General features: G+C 37.8%; 3 protein-coding genes across 12 annotated transcripts; 2 read left to right on the top strand and 1 right to left on the bottom strand.

The window, feature by feature from the left end:
• The first annotated feature begins 1,620 nt into the window (after positions 1-1,620).
• LOC109857062 (cleavage stimulation factor subunit 2 tau variant) lies at positions 1,621-4,989 on the top strand. 6 transcript variants are annotated; one of them, XM_020432976.1, is made up of 9 exons: positions 1,621-1,665; positions 1,746-1,859; positions 1,951-2,029; positions 2,145-2,707; positions 2,923-3,145; positions 3,222-3,248; positions 3,325-3,419; positions 3,561-3,751; positions 4,773-4,989. In XM_020432976.1, exons 2-9 carry the CDS (start codon positions 1,799-1,801, stop codon positions 4,890-4,892), a joined length of 1,359 nt encoding a protein of 452 aa, XP_020288565.1. In that variant the 5' UTR covers positions 1,621-1,665; positions 1,746-1,798; the 3' UTR covers positions 4,893-4,989. The 6 variants fall into 6 exon arrangements, with proteins under 6 accessions (XP_020288565.1, XP_020288566.1, XP_020288569.1 ...); XM_020432977.1 differs by having other exon boundaries at positions 1,662-1,679; XM_020432980.1 differs by lacking the exon at positions 1,621-1,665 and having other exon boundaries at positions 1,686-1,859; positions 2,971-3,145.
• A 39-nt stretch (positions 4,990-5,028) lies between these two features.
• Positions 5,029-10,732, bottom strand: LOC109857060 (RING finger protein 17-like). 4 transcript variants are annotated; one of them, XM_020432972.1, is made up of 16 exons: positions 10,464-10,732; positions 10,235-10,339; positions 10,021-10,120; positions 9,532-9,728; positions 9,055-9,338; positions 8,324-8,954; positions 8,043-8,191; positions 7,585-7,940; positions 7,312-7,484; positions 7,070-7,189; positions 6,808-6,918; positions 6,126-6,686; positions 5,944-6,037; positions 5,593-5,746; positions 5,305-5,464; positions 5,029-5,222 (listed from the first exon to the last, which is right to left on the bottom strand). In XM_020432972.1, the coding sequence occupies exons 1-16, from the start codon at positions 10,464-10,466 to the stop codon at positions 5,046-5,048; spliced, it is 3,375 nt and encodes a 1,124-aa protein (XP_020288561.1). In that variant the 5' UTR covers positions 10,467-10,732; the 3' UTR covers positions 5,029-5,045. The 4 variants fall into 4 exon arrangements, with proteins under 4 accessions (XP_020288561.1, XP_020288559.1, XP_020288560.1 ...); XM_020432970.1 differs by having other exon boundaries at positions 10,235-10,732; XM_020432971.1 differs by having other exon boundaries at positions 7,312-7,481; positions 10,235-10,732.
• Positions 10,733-10,919: 187 nt separating this feature from the next.
• LOC109857059 (intraflagellar transport protein 122 homolog) lies at positions 10,920-16,099 on the top strand. Of its 2 annotated transcripts, XM_020432968.1 has the most exons (16): positions 10,920-11,102; positions 11,329-11,438; positions 11,558-11,678; positions 11,874-12,084; positions 12,164-12,237; positions 12,312-12,582; positions 12,643-12,804; positions 12,898-13,195; positions 13,273-13,643; positions 13,714-14,106; positions 14,198-14,612; positions 14,678-14,904; positions 15,000-15,387; positions 15,500-15,669; positions 15,750-15,911; positions 15,994-16,099. In XM_020432968.1, the coding sequence occupies exons 1-16, from the start codon at positions 11,050-11,052 to the stop codon at positions 16,078-16,080; spliced, it is 3,513 nt and encodes a 1,170-aa protein (XP_020288557.1). In that variant the 5' UTR covers positions 10,920-11,049; the 3' UTR covers positions 16,081-16,099. The 2 variants fall into 2 exon arrangements, with proteins under 2 accessions (XP_020288557.1, XP_020288558.1); XM_020432969.1 differs by lacking the exons at positions 15,500-15,669; positions 15,750-15,911; positions 15,994-16,099 and having other exon boundaries at positions 14,984-15,247.
• Positions 16,100-16,104: the final 5 nt, after the last annotated feature.

Below are 16,104 nucleotides of genomic sequence, written 5' to 3'. Positions count from 1 at the left end.
CGCAATTTTTGACAAATATTATTTACAAAATTTTATTTCGACAAAACTGTTGCGTTATGGCGAATCATCTTAGTGCAATCATTGCAGGATCGTCGTTATTCATAATGCCATTTTTGTGCAATATTTTCACAATTTGCTTATTAGGATATATATGTAAAATTAAGATATAATAAAGTAACTCTTTGTAGCTATAAGTAAATATCTCATGGTTTTGTAAGATTTACACAATATTATGTATCTATATAAATTATAATTATTTACTTAATTGATTACTTTTGTAGTAGAATGATAAAATGTACTCGTCACCCCGAAATGATTTGTACAAATTCCGATTCGTTAGCATGCGGCTGAGTATGAATAATGCATATTACACATGCTTTTGTATACAAGACGGCACATCAGTTAATAAATAATTTCAAGCACGATACGATAATGCTCTAAACAAATACTTTGCTTTATCTCTCTTCCAAGGACGCAGGATGTAATAAAGTTTGATCCTACTAAAAAAATCTATAAATTTTATTTGAATGTAATTACTTTGAATGTAATAATTACTTTATTATTTTATTATAATTATTAGAGAAAAATTCCTGAAAGTTTACTGGTCATTTAATCCTAATCTACTTCTTTTATTTTTTCGTAATTATTGAATGCAAATAATATTTAATTATTAATAGATGACGTAACTGTACAAATAAAAATATAGACAAAAATTTCTATATTAATTATGTTTGATTTTGGTGCTTGTTATAAAAAAAATGCATTAAAAAATTGAGTAAATAATAAAGAGTAAATAATTACTTGATAGTAATTTCGAGTTTCTTAAAAAAAAAAGTAAAAAAGAGAGTAAATAATGACAGAAAAGCGATTTTGAGACAGTTTGTCGTATACGTGGAGAAAATTAAAAACGTGATTAAAGTCACATGACAGTAAAGAGTAGAAAAACAACACGTGACTAAGGTAATGTGACTGTAATGTATATTATACATAACATTAAATAATATATATGATATAAATACTATATTAAATAATATATATTATACATATATAATTTATTATATATTTATAATGTTATACTTTATATTATATATTATATATATTATATACATACTACCGTAAGGTCACTGACCTCGGTCGCGTGACCGCGGCGGGGTCAATGACCTCGGTCGCGTGACCGCGGCGGGGTCAATGACCTCGGCCGCGCGACCGCGGCGGTGTTACTGATTTCGGTCATGTGATTACGGTATATATATATATACATATATGCGTATGTGTGTGTATTATATATAGATATAGAATATATTACATATAATATATATAATATTCTTTTTTACCCTTTTCCATTTCTCTCTCTCACTATTTTTTGAGTTTGATTTTCATGCGTTATTTCTGACATTTCTCATATGTGTATTATATGGTTTATAAGACGTATATACTATCTGTCATCGCGGTGACAGGTTCACTGACAACACGTTAAATAAAAATAACAATAGCGTGCGCGTAGCGCGCGCCTGTGTTGTGCTAGTAGCATAAAAATAAGTTTCTATAGTTTCTTTCTTTCTTACAATTTAAATATTAGCGCGCTATTACTACCAAGAACATGGCGACATGACATGTGATCTCGGACGCTGACATCAAAAGAGCCGACACGGAGTAACCTTACTGGTTATACATATACTGTGACGTCTATTCAAAACATTCGATCATAGAATTTCATGCGGTATATAATATAAAAAATATTGCAGGTGTATCGTGAACGTTTTAACGTGGCGGAGAAAAACAAAAACAAATCGCAAAAATGAGCAATTCAACTATTTCGGATCAGTCGCTAATGGATAAGTCCATGCGGAGTGTTTTCGGTGAGTGAATTTTTACAATTTGCGTGACATATTTTGTATTTTACTGTCAGCGTTACACACAACTGAACTCTTTCACAATGTTTCACGTTAGTCGGGAATATCCCGTACGAAGCCACGGAGGAGAATCTGAAGGATATCTTCAGCGAGGTGGGACCTGTTCTGTCTTTCAAGTGAGTACTGTCGTATTTTTTGTGTATTTAATCAAATACCATTTGCACAGTTTATTATCATGAAGGTTATGTTAAATGTCTGCTTGTTGTGTTACTCTTCATCACGTGTGAATAGATTGGTCTTCGATCGTGAAACCGGCAAGCCCAAAGGATATGGCTTTTGTGAATATAAGGATCAAGAAACTGCCTTGAGTGCTATGAGAAATTTAAACGGATATGAAATCGGCGGTAGAACATTACGTGTGGACAATGCGTGCACAGAGAAGAGTCGAATGGAAATGCAGAGCCTGTTGCAGGGACAGAATACTGAGAATCCGTACGGAGAGGCTGTTCAGTCAGACAAGGCGCCAGAGGCAATAAGCAAAGCTGTAGCATCTTTACCACCGGAGCAAATGTTCGAGCTGATGAAGCAGATGAAGCTCTGTGTGCAAAACAATCCAAATGAAGCGCGTCAAATGCTTCTTCAAAATCCTCAGCTAGCATATGCTCTACTCCAGGCACAGGTAGTCATGAGAATAGTGGACACTCATACAGCAGTTAATATGTTGCACAAAGCTAATCCTATTCCGAGTGTGTTGACACCATCAGACAAACCACTTCAACAAGTCCAGCCACGAATTGAGGAACCATGGGCACCTGCACGGCCAGTGCCGGCCAGTGTTCCACCAATCTTTGCCGGTATTGATATATCTTGTCCTAGTGTTAGTTATTATTGAATCATTAAAAATTGTATTTTAATTTTGAGATGTTTATCAAAATTGTTTTCATACAATTCTTCTGACTTTATAACAAGATTTTGCTAACTGATATATCTTACTGAATTTTTATTTTATTTATTTATTTTATTTATTTATTTACAGTATTTTGTATGTAACTGATAAAATTTTCAACAGTAGCGCAGAAAATAGACGAGAAAGATTTTTATTCGCAATATTCAGCAGGTCAAGATGTGGATCTTCGATTGGACAGACCAATAGATCCACGTTTGGCTAGGTTAGATCAAGATTTGAGAGGATCTTTGCAGACACAGCCCACTTCGGTTACGGTTCCACCAGTCATATCGGCCACTACTGATCTGACAAGAGGACCTAGTTCATTCACCGTTGCTGCAGACAAGTAAATACATACAATTTTTTTTTTTAACTACAATTGTCGATTGTGTGTAAATTGAAAGAGGTGATCTTTTTTGCAGCATTCTTCCTGTGGAAGGAATTGAGAGGTCTTATAATCAGTTTCAAATAGCTTTTAATGTGTAATCATCACTCATTCTTACAATAAATTTGTATTAATTTCAGCTTCTGCCGTGATCCAAGAACCGATAGATTCGGTAGAGATCCACGAGACCCGAGAGATCCAAGGATGCCAGCAGATCCTAGGACCAAAGTTAATCGTACGTTTTTTTTTCTTTTATCTTTCTATATCGTTTAACGTTCGATTTTAGAGTTATGCTGCATCTCTCTTGTGATTAAAAAAGTAACTGATACATACGTTTTGGTTTGTTTTAATCTTATGCTGAGAAATTTTTAATCAGCGGTTCCGGCTTTGGTTGCAACTGTTCCGAGACCAGTTGCTGCGCCAACTGTGACAACTCCAAGCGTAACCAGCATTACAACTGGATCCTCGGCAGCGCTCACACAATCCACAACTTCCGCGACCACGAGACTTATGGCCGGAATGTCTCCCGCGGGAAACATACCTAGCGGTGCGTCTGATCAGGAAAAGGTACGTGTATCACAGCAAAATACAAACTACCGATAAGATTACATAATGCTCTTTATTCAATGCTCACAAGAAGTAGAGATCATATGTGACAAAATAACGGATCGCACATCCCTACTCAAGTCATTATTTTATACAACAAAATACAAAAACAACGCAATAGAAATTGCGTTATACAGTAATTTCAGTTAAATACCCAGCAAACAATTTGGTTGTCAGATGTCGCGATTTTGTCGCCAACCGCCACACCAAATCCATATCTATCTGTCCTTAGTAGGATATGGTTTTGGTGAGTTTTGGTGACCATGTTGCGTTTTTTGTGTCTGTGTGTCAACAGCTTTGGCACACAAAGCAGGTTTCCGTATTGTAGCGTTTCTGTACACAGTTTCTGTTGCCAGATCTGCGCAGTCAAAAATTGTTTGCTGGGTATGTATATAATTGTCTGATAGTTGATATGATTGTTTTTGCTGCGGCGAAGAAAATGGACAATTCTTTATTTTAAGTTAACCGAGAAATTCCGGTTCAAAACTAAAATGTATCGCTTCGTTATCGATAAATAAATACATTTTATCTTACGTACTTGTACGCGTATATTCGAATTCGCGCGGATTTGGCAAAAAAATCATCGACATGGTTGTGACGACGACGTCGCAGCGAAAAGTGCAATAATGTGCAATGTATAAAAAAACTTTCGTCAAATAACTTTATATATGATCTTATAAAACTATAAAAGAAATTTATACATGAAGATTTATGTATAGCTTAACTTTATAAATGCATTTTTATGAGATTATACGTATACATGTATCATGAGTATTCCATTTCAGTCGAAGGTGGTTATTTTTTTATCTTAGAATACTGTTTTAGAGAACTTTTTGAGATTTTCACGTGTTGCTTGGTTTTTTCTTTGTACGTCTATTGCAAGTACACGACATTGGACTTTGAAAAAATGACCAGCGCGATCAAGCGAAAAGAAACTCAAAACTATTCTACGTAATGGTAACTAACTGTTTTCTTTTTATAGGCTGCTCTAATAATGCAAGTCTTGCAATTATCGGACGAGCAAATTGCAATGCTCCCACCTGAGCAAAGACAAAGTATTCTAGTGTTGAAGGAACAAATTGCGAAGAGCACTCAACGCTGATAAGCGTTAAACCGGGACGTCAAGCATTTTGATATAAGAAATGTTTTTAAAATTCACAGCCATGTATCACGTACAATCACAATAAAGCGTCAAAAAATACATAATTCTTGTTTTCTTTCACTTATCTTCTAATATCGCTTTAAAAAAATATCTTCAATTCATTTCGTCGATAGAAGTTTTGGATATTTCGATGGTTTTGATTTCGTTATCGATCTCGGGATTGTTGAATCGATAGAAGCCCTCTTCTATCAGCTCGGCAAAAAAGAGTTCCCTGCACGTTGTGTCCTTATACGCTTGCACTACCAGCTCGTTGTTAGAACCGTTATTCTCCTGCAATAATAAAATTAATTCGCGTACTCTCGAGCAAATATTTAAAATTGAAATAAAATATTAAAAAGGAGAAAACTCTCACCTTAATTTCGGCTATAACTTTGTTGTTGTACAACTCGTTTAACCTGGTTGCCAATGCTGTGCGATCAGTACCGACAAACTCCAGGTGCCAAAATTTACACGTGAGACACATTGCGGGCAACTGTAGCCACTCGTCTTTTGACACGCGTAAGCCGTCGGTCCTGGAGACATAAGATGTTTTTAATGCATATTCTTAACGCGATTCTTTCAAAACTCTCTTACATCGTATCATCAGAATAATATATTGCAAAATTTAAGTAATAAATAAAAACTATTACATCATACTCACGTGGACAATAAGTTCACTTGTGTCTGAGACATGTTACCGTAATCGATGTAATATAAGTTTACATTCAAATACTGAGTATCTTCTTCTTTCTCGCAATCTACAATCGCACATCTGTACCATAAGTCGTCAGTGAATTTCGCCACGCATGGTGTGCCTAAGAAAACAATTAATTAAATGTTACACGAATATTACAATCAGTTCTATTATATGTACGATCGGTAGGGGGGGGAGAGTTGAAGATCATGTTTTCTCAACAATTTTTCAGTCACCTCACACATAATTAGATTCGATTTGAAACTCTAATTAAATCTATCTCGCGCGTGTGTATGTTTGTTATAAATCATAACTTACACTTGTCAAAACGCTGGAGCAACGGTTGAGAGCTCGCGCTGGCCTGCAACTCAGACATCATGGCTTTGAATTGCAGATAAGTTTTGTTTAATTTCTAGAAAGAAGTACATAAATTAAAAATCAATAATAATTTATGTGTGTGCGTGTATACAAATATATTTAATAAACTCATATGTGCTCACTTTAGAGAATATGTCGTTATTATTTGCCGCTATTTGTGCTATCGCGGTGGTGGCGTCTAAATTAAAAATGAGTTTCAATTCTATGTACTTTGTGTTCCGCGGAATAGTCAAATAATTGTACATATCAAAGACGTCCTCTATTACTTCTTGTGGCGTTGAACAGATCAGATTTCTGTTACCCAAATCCAACGTGTGGAAATCTATCGATGCTATCTCGAAATCGGATTCTTTAGCGTCAATGGATTCGATCAGTTGGAGCTTTGACGACTCTAAATTGCCACTGATTACAATCTCATTCGATGTATCCTGCACGTACGTCCCTGATGAATTCCTCTTGGAAGTATCAAATTCTTCCGTCCCTTCTTCGTCTTTTAACGATCCCGTCGGAACAGTATTTACAGAATCATCCTTGGCAACAAATACGGAATTGTTGATTGTTTCGCTTTCGCAATACATCGAACTGTTCCAGTCAATTTTTTCGATAGCAGCGCGCATGTTATAATATTTTATTATAAACGATGAGAAATCGCATATCTTAGGTTCGAGTAAAGATATCGATATCTGCAAACACCAATTACATAATCTCATTATGTGCTCGTGCAAAATCAAGAAATCGTCGGTAATTTGGAGGTGAAGATTAAGACTTGCAAGTTTATAATTGTTTGATATAAGGGCGACTTACAACTAAATGCGTCTGTAATCGCCGTAATATGTTCACTTTGCACACACGGTCGACCAGAAGCGCATGTATCTGGTCCAAGTCACAGGTTCTCCATTTACCGTTCGACGTGGTCTGTTGTTATCCAACACAAATAATTTACAAGATCATTAACAAGACCAACAATTATAAAGTCATCGCAGACGGACAAGGATTAAATAAATATGCCGACAGTGTTATAAATATCAAATTGGAAAAAAAATAAATAAAAACCTAGCAAAGTTACCGATTTCAGTCCGCCAATAACGCACTTCGTGCACTGTATAGGAATGTGTCCCAGTCTAACGTTATCCGTCACATCCTCCAGATCGCATTCTTCTATATTGCCGTAATCGACATACTGTACCTAAAACAAAACACATATGTGACAAAAATACCTACAATATATGCGAATTTACATGGGAAAAAAGCAATTTCTTCAAAGTCGCTAAAAAAAAAAGAAAAAAAGAATTATCAAGTCCTACTTACCATTAACTTGTTTTCAAAGTTTTTCACAATTTTACCTCGATACCATTGGTTATCAAGGTGATATCGGGCGATACATATATCCCCTTCCTTCCACTGTATTGTATTTATTTTACTAACATTTTTATAGTGATTTTTCAACTCTCTTTGTATAAATTGCAGTTGTTTATTGGCTGCTAAGAAGAAAACACAAATGTACATCAAAGATAAAGCGTAATTTAGTACACGTACTTCAATATGAAATTATTATTGTTAAATCTCGTGTAACATACATACCATTGTGAGGACGCAAGTATATGGCGCATTGTTGATCGACATAAGATGGTATGGCGTAGAATTCATCTTCTTCTATTGTATTCGGTGGCAACCAAGAGGTGATGGCTGCATTACTGATCTCCGCCCAATCTTTGATTGTGCAATTGGCAATTAAAGAATCGGTTAAAGCGTTAATGCTAAGATTATCGCACAGCTTATCATCGTCACTTCTCTCCGACTCTACATTTTTCTTTGTGCGAGAAAGAAGGAAATTATTGAACCACTTAGCTTCTTCTTTGCTCAATGCAAGCTGATGATTGTCTTTCAAGTGGTTTTCAAGCTCGGTGGCGAGGGTTGCGTCGGCTTTCGCGAAATAGCTTAAAAAATTGAATAAACGTTTTACAACTATTGCGAATATTGGTGCTTTATATATTCGCGCAAATTAAAATATAAAATACTCTAACTGTGGTTCAACGTACTCTCTAATAGGTAAAACGACGCCTTTATCCACTAACATTCTGTTGACAGAATTAATCTGTATTACATCCGGCTCAAACGGTCCCGGCGTTATAACTTGTCGTACCCACAATTCAACAGGTATCACGCCATCGCGCATTTCTTCTTGGACCTTAACATGTATACAATTTATACACTTTAAATGTATAGAATTGAACCAATAACGAGCTCACGCATTATGAGCTCTTGGAGATTCAATAGAACATAAAAGCATTAAAATGATTTTGAAAATTTTTCCTCTTACCGGTTTGCTAATATAAAATTTTCGCCGATAATTTTCTCGCATAAGTTTCTGGAACTCTGTAATTGTCAAGGATGGCCACGAGTCGGGTTTGTCGCCGCACGGCATAATACCGGCCAGTTTCACTTTGAAGCAATATGCTGCTTCCTTCGCGAATGTCGGATGTAAAACTTGTATGTCTTTCAGCGTTACTATCTCCTTGAAAGCTTTGTCATAAAACTGAACCAACACTTCTTTCGGGGATTGTATATCTAAAATATAGGCACGAAAGTACGACTTGTCCTTCGCGGAATAAACAATACACGTGTCATTCACGTCCCAATTGTTTCTTGGTTCGGAGTGATATTTGTTATAAAATTTTTGTATAGCCCATATCAGTTTTTTCATTGAGTCTTCGCGAGATGTTTGAGAAACGTAAATGCAATCCGGACTTTCCCACTGGTGTACAAGTATCTCTATCATAAATGGATGTTTTTCACTCTGAACAGGGGTGCTACTTGATGAACTGTTGTCCATTGTAATGTCTACGGTATTACAACTATAGTCGTACAAATTATCGGATATAATACTTTCGTCTTCTAGTTTATTTCCATTATCCGTGTTTACTTTTAGTATTCTCTTTTTCTCCTCGTATCTGCATTAAAGAAATAAAATAAAAACAACGATTCTATGCAAGCTAAATAATTCTGCAAATGTGAGGTCTAGATAGGCCATAAATTCTGTGTAATACTCACTTTCTGTTATATCTTGTCTTACGTTGCTTTATATGTGGTATTTTGTATTGACTATTTTTCAAATGTTGCATATACTCTTTGGCACAACCTGAGCTTTTTAATAATTTGCTGATATCCAAACCATCGCTAATGATACAACCCAAGTAATGTCCATTGCGTTTTTTTATCTTAGGATATACTGAAACTTTTTTTGTAAGAAGTGCACTTCTTAATATAAGAAAGGCTTGAGAAGACCACTTTTCAGTTTCTGTAGGAGTAACGTACATTAACGATATCCTTATGGCCTGAATCAAAACCAAAACAAATATAAAAACTTATTTGTGATTGTGTCTTGTTGTTGTGAAAACTAAGCTCGAACAGTAGTCAGGTTAACCAATCGATAGATATGTGACTGATAAATTCCACTAAATCAATATTACTATAAATTGGTAAGTGATGTGAAAATTTAAATAACTGTACAGTGACTGAGCAATTTACTTGAGCATTCAGTAGAGTATATGCGTACGGAATCTCTTGTATCGAATTCAGCTTAGATGGAAAGTCCAAGGATACAATGCAACCTAAATCTATGCAATACACTTTGATCTTCTTCTTGGCATTATTGTTTTCAATTACTTCAACAATTTCAGCACGATACCACAGATTATCTTCCAATCTCACGGCACATGGTAAACCTATGCTCATACAGAGAGAGATATAATACTATCTTGTAATATCAAATTTGGTTTATTACAGAACTTCCCTCTGACATGATTCAACAGCTGTGTTTAACTTAACTCAGCATTTAGTAAGCAATTTGCGCTTATTCTTTGTGATTCGCCTAATTCTTTAGATGTGTTGCAAATATATCACTTATAGACAAAGCACAAAGTGCTTACTAAGAGCTGAGCTCAGCTGAACACAGCCAATGTAGTTGGAGTCAGTAGTCAAGAATTTTTTAAGTGAATGTAAATTATCTGAACTAACCTGGAATGGGATCTTCAATCTTTTTTGGTAAAGTAATAGTTTCATAATGTTCTTTTAGCTCATTTAACAGTTTTTTTAGTCGATCGCTTTGCTGTCCTACCTGTGGTAAAAAGAAAGAAAAAAATAACATGTAAAACTATATAGATAGATATTTTAAATACAACTTCAAAAAGTCTGCGGTATAACTTTGTTGAAAATGTTATTTATTGTTTACCTTTGTGACATAAATTTTATCAGGCGATTCGACCCAACTAACTAAGACTTTTGTGGTTTTCACTAAAGTTAGTTCTTCTTGAATGTACATACTAGTTACCTGAGACTGTCGAATGCAATTGTTATATGTTTGAAAATTTGAAACTAATCGAATATATACTTGGAACATTCGAAAAACACAGTGCCCTAAAATGTACATGCATAAGCATTTAAAAGTAAAATATTGATACCATGTTGTATCGAGGTGTGATAAGTTTCCACAAATGTGCGATAATTCCAAGTGATGCAATAAAAACTTTCTTATAAATTTTGAATAACTTGTCAATGCTTAAAAGTCATACGAAATTAATAGCGAGTCCAATGTTTGCACACTTTGATAAAATTGGTTAGTATCAATTTTGAACGATCGGCGCTTACAAACAGATTTGCTTTATTATATAAAATCCTATTTATAGATCTATTTATTTTCTATTGCACTTGAACCTTGCTGCACATGGAATTTGGACGACTCATGTCCCAATCTGATTGGGTGGATTTCTAGGTCGATCAACAATGGCGGAACGCAGAATTGACCAATCATCAGAAGAGACATCTGCAAGAAAGACTTGACTTGAGGAATTCCACCGATATGGATTTTACATTCCGTCCCGTTGTCGCACCTGTTATCTTTTCCCCTCCATGAACGCCCGTTTCCGTGGTAACCGTGTGACAACCGATGACATCCAAACAATTGTATGTCATACAAAAAAGCGATTATATACGTTGCCGCACATTGTAATTCAACAATATTGAACGATCAGCGCTGAATGTGTCACAATGAGAGCGCATCCAGCATGGGTCGACAAGGTTCAAGAGAAATTAGACCAATGGTAAAGCCTGGATTTCGATTGTTTTGTTCGAATGATTTTTAAAAATTGTGATTTGCGCAAGCACACGATGCGCTGCGATTTTTGAATTTATGCTCCGCCAAGTTTTTGAGAGGCAAAAATCAAAAAGGGTTTAATTATACGTTCGAAAACGCTAGTTCTTTTAAATGTTTTAATATATATATTTGATAACATATTATTTATTTATGTTATTTATGTATTATTTCAGTATATATGACCTTTGTTTTAATCCAGACGGTACACAATTGGTTGTTGCATCTGGTCAGCAAGTTCTTGTGTACGAGACCAACGATGGTGCTTTAATTCAACCCTTAAAAGGTTAATTACTTTTTTAAAACAGTTTTTAAAAAAGACTTGATTGAGTAATAAAATATATTTTTATTTTCTACAATAATTTTTTTCAATAATGTTTTCCTTTTTTTGTTTAATTGCTTTAGGCCACAAGGATACAGTTTATTGCGTGTGTTATGCAAAAGATGGTAAGAAATTTGCGTCTGGCGGCGCAGACAAAAGCGTCATTATCTGGACTTCCAAGCTGGAAGGAATATTGAAATATTCGTAAGTTTGTGTATTAAATGCACTATAAATCTACACATATATGTTGGACTTGATTAGGTGGCGCATGAGAGAGGATACGTGCAATCCAGAGCGTCGTGTGATAATTTAGCTACACATATATGTTTAATAAAAATGTAAAAAGATTTTGTGCAGAGTTTTTAAAAATATTTTTAATATACTATATATTTTTTTTAGACACAATGAAGCTGTACAGTGTATGCAATTCAATCCTGTCTCGCATCAGCTTCTCAGCTGTTCACTATCAGACATTGCCTTTTGGTCCGCGGAACAGAAAGCTGTGCAGAAGCACAAGTCCGGAGGAAGAGTCAATTGCTGTGCGTGGACAAAAGATGGACAATATTTAGCACTTGGTCTCGCATCTGGATACGTGTCCATAAGAAATAAAGTATACCCCATTGTACCCTTCTATAAATATGTGTCTATCATATATATGTAATATAGAAATGTAATTTATGTATTTGTAGAATGGTGAAGAGAAATTACGCATTGAACGGCAGTCTGGGATACCAATATGGAGTTTGTCATGGAATCCTTTACGGTATGTAATCTATTCAATTTCATACACAGAAGTGAATAAGAACATGCATACAATTTATGTCAATGTTCGTGTAGAGATGAAGGCATGGACATCCTATGTATCGCCGAATGGAACGGAATAATCTCATTTTACAACACGGGAGGAGAAGCTGTCCGAAGAGAGAGGACTTTCAACTTCATACCGTTAAAAGTCACTCATTTCCCGGAAGGACAGTATTTTCTCGTTTGCGGTAGCAACAAGCAGTGCCTGTTGATGACTCACGATGGCATACAGCTGGTTAGTGTGGGCAACACCTTCTCGTCGTGGGTGTGGAGCTGTGCCGTTCATCCGACCGCTTCGCATGTTGTAAGTTGACGGGCTGTTTGTAACATGATCTCCGCAGTAATTCATTACATTACGTTTCAGGCACTTGGTTCCCAAGACGGTACAATAACATATTTGCAACTCTCGTGGAACGTCGTGCACGGTCTGTACGGAGACAGATACGCTTTCAGGGAGAACATGACTGACGTAATAATACAACATCTGATCACTAATCAGAAAGTTCGTATCAAATGTAAGGATTTGGTGAGTACATTGGCACAGTCTTTCTTTCATTGTTTCTCTTTCGCAAAAGACAAAGCACCGAGAGTGTCACATTACTGTGAAATAATATTTCAGGTATGTCGAATCGCTGTGTATCGAAACAGACTGGCCGTGCAGTTGCCGGAGCGCGTGATCATTTACGAGCCGTCTGGCACGAGCGACGGGATGCACTACAGAATACGAGAAAAACTCAATCAGACGTTGAATTGCAACCTGTTGGTCGTCACGTCGAATCATTTGATTTTGTGTCTGGAAAGGCGTCTGCGAAGTCTCTCGTTCACTGGGATAATAGAGCGAGAGTGGATCCTCGACGAACTAATCACTTACATTAAAGTAGCTGGCGGACCTGCTGGACAGGAGTGTTTAATAGCTGGTAAGAAATCTCGAGGAGTTTTTATGATCAGTTCATCGCGGGTACGGATCGTATTGACCCAGAGATTCTGCAAATAGGTCTGAAAAGCGGTCACGTGATGAAGATCTACCTGGACAATCCGTTTCCCGCACACGTCACCAAAATCGAAGATGCCGTGAGATGCTTGGACGTCAGTTCCATGAAGGAGAAAATGGCGGTGGTCAGCGAGGCCGGTGTGTTATCCGTGTTCGATTTGTGCACCGGCGAGAAGTTGCAGGAGTTCCAAGATGTGAACAGCGTGGCGTTCAATACCGCGTTCGAGGATATCATGTGCTTCGCGGGCACCAACTACCTCGCGATAAAGGTTGCGAATTTCGCCGAATACAGGCAGAAGTTCTCCGGTTTCGTCGTGGGCCATAACGGCTCGAAACTTTACTGCCTGAACGGTTCGTCCATCATTACGCTGGAGGTAAGCTGGATAAGGAAAAAACATTATCGAGAATAACGCACGCAATTATTATACACGTCTATATTTGCAGGTTCCGCTGTCGTTGTCGATGTATCAATATCTGGACATCGGATTGTACAATCACGCTTACGAAATCGCGTGTTTAGGCGTAGCCGAGTCGGACTGGCTCTCTCTGGGAACGATATGTTTGGACAATTTGGAATTGAATATCGCCTATTCGTGCTTCGCGCGGATAAAGAATCTACGATATATAGAAATCGTGTCCGAAGTCGAGGAGAAATTGAAATCGGGCGAATGGGGACGAGAAGCCTGCATGGCCACTGCCGCGGCCGCTATGGGCAAGTTCCGCGAGGCGGCGAAACTTTATCAAAAAGCTGGTTTGCAGCAGTACGCCCTAGACATGTACTCAGACCTACGCATGTTCGACATAGCGCAAGAATTCATAACCACAGGTAATACACAGGTACGTTTGTAAAAAATTGATCTTTCTCAAGCGATTTTTATAAATAATATAAATAAAGATAGAAGAAATTCAAAATGTACTCGATCTCTAGGATCGAACAGTATTGCTGCGACGAAGGGCGGAATGGGCGAAGAGTTTGGGCGAGCCGCGCGCTGCGGCCGAGATGTTTCTTTCCGCGGGAGACGTTGATCGCGCCATCAGTATTATCGCCGAATACGGTTGGATCGACATGCTGATCAAAGTGGGCAGGCAATTGGACAAAGCGGACAGGGACAATTTGTCCATGATCGCTAAGAAACTCAAGCAACTGGGCGCCTCGCACGGCGCAGCTGAGATTTTTAGCAGACTAGGGGACGATCCTGACGTCGCTGACGTGCTTGTGGACGCGCAAGCGTGGCCCGAAGCTTTCGAACTCGCGGAAAGAAACCCGAAGCTAAAGTCGCGAATATACGGACCGTACGCGCGATGGTTGGCGGAAACCGGACGATTCTCCGAAGCTCAGGAAGGTACGGAAGGATTTGTCATTTTCGTCCTCATCTTTTGAGATATTTTATTGTTTCTTTCTCGCCAGCGTTTCAGATGGCTGGACAACCGGAAGAATCTATACTCGTGCTCACAATGTTAGCCAACAATGCCGTGACGGAGAAAAGGTTTCGCGACGCTTCTTACTTCTATTGGCTGTTGTCGCAGCTGAGTCTGGACCTGCCAAAGAGCATGGACGAGATAAAAGCGATGTTCCTCAATTATTCCGACAAAGCTGACATCTACTACGCGTACCACGAAGTGCACAAATATCTGGTATAATTGCAACATACGTCTGTATTTTTTGCAATAACTTTGCGTCGCGTACGACATTTTCATTTCCTTCTTCATAAAGTTGCTTTGCTTATCAGGAAGAACCTTTCACATCTCTGATGCCGGAAGCGTTGTTCAACATTTCGAGATACCTGCTCATGAAGACGCAAAATGTCCGTCTGGAGGGTGTTTCGAAGCTGACGATAATGTACAGTTTGGTGAAACAAGCGCGGATATTGGGAGCCAATAAACTGGTCATGCAACTGTTGGATCAGTTGCGCGCGATGAAAATTCCCGCGAATCTTCTTGCGCAGGTGGAAACGTCCACTCTGGCGGCCCGATCTTATCCGTATCGTGACCCGGAGGAACTGTTACCTTTGTGCTACAAATGCTCCACGTTCAATCCGCTATTGCCGACGAACAACATCTCGGGCAGCAATTGCTCGCAGTGCGGACTGAAGTTCCAACATTCCTTCGTCATGTTTGGTAAGCAACACACATCAGATTACAAGAAATTTCGAGATTCTTGAAGTTCTCCAATATATCTCGTGTACAACTTCTGTATAAGGTGTGATTTTTATATTAAACTGAATTATAGAAATCCTGCCCCTAGTTGAATTCGAATTAGAGGACGACATTACGAATGAGGAGGCGGAGAAACTGATAGAGGAACCGTTGCCTAGTTCGGACGATCTTGACATCAGCGATCAGTTTACCGTGACTTCCAACGAAACCGATCTTTTCACCGCTCGTCTAATGAGATACGAGGTATAAATCGCCGAGACACATAGTGACCGCGCGAAGTTTACTTTATCTTCGAAGGGATAAAAACGTTACGTTTCCCGCAGGAGAAATCCAACAATTCTACAATAACCGTGGGAAGAGGAGTGTTGAGGAGCATGGATCCGTCTACGGTAATAATTATCAAGTGGCCCAAGCCCTTCAAGACTAGATATTTCAGAAATTTGTTACCAGATCTCCAGATCAGCTTGTGCAAGTGCTGTTTGAAGGTGAGTCTGTTTTCTTTTCGCAAAACGCTACATTTAAACACGCTTCAAAATAAAATCTTTTCCTTGATTTTGTGCATTTCAGTTGTTTCATTCGGACGACTATGAACTCGCGTTATTACGACAAGGACACTGTCCGTTCTGCCGAACGCCGAATGTGACTGTGGGTTAGATAAGAGGAAAGTGTTAAATAAGA

Source organism: Pseudomyrmex gracilis, unplaced genomic scaffold (assembly GCF_002006095.1).
Source record: "Pseudomyrmex gracilis isolate BER0280 unplaced genomic scaffold, ASM200609v1 scaffold_143, whole genome shotgun sequence".
Lineage (NCBI taxonomy): Eukaryota > Metazoa > Arthropoda > Insecta > Hymenoptera > Formicidae > Pseudomyrmex > Pseudomyrmex gracilis.
This window is presented reverse-complemented; position numbering and strand designations above follow the sequence as displayed.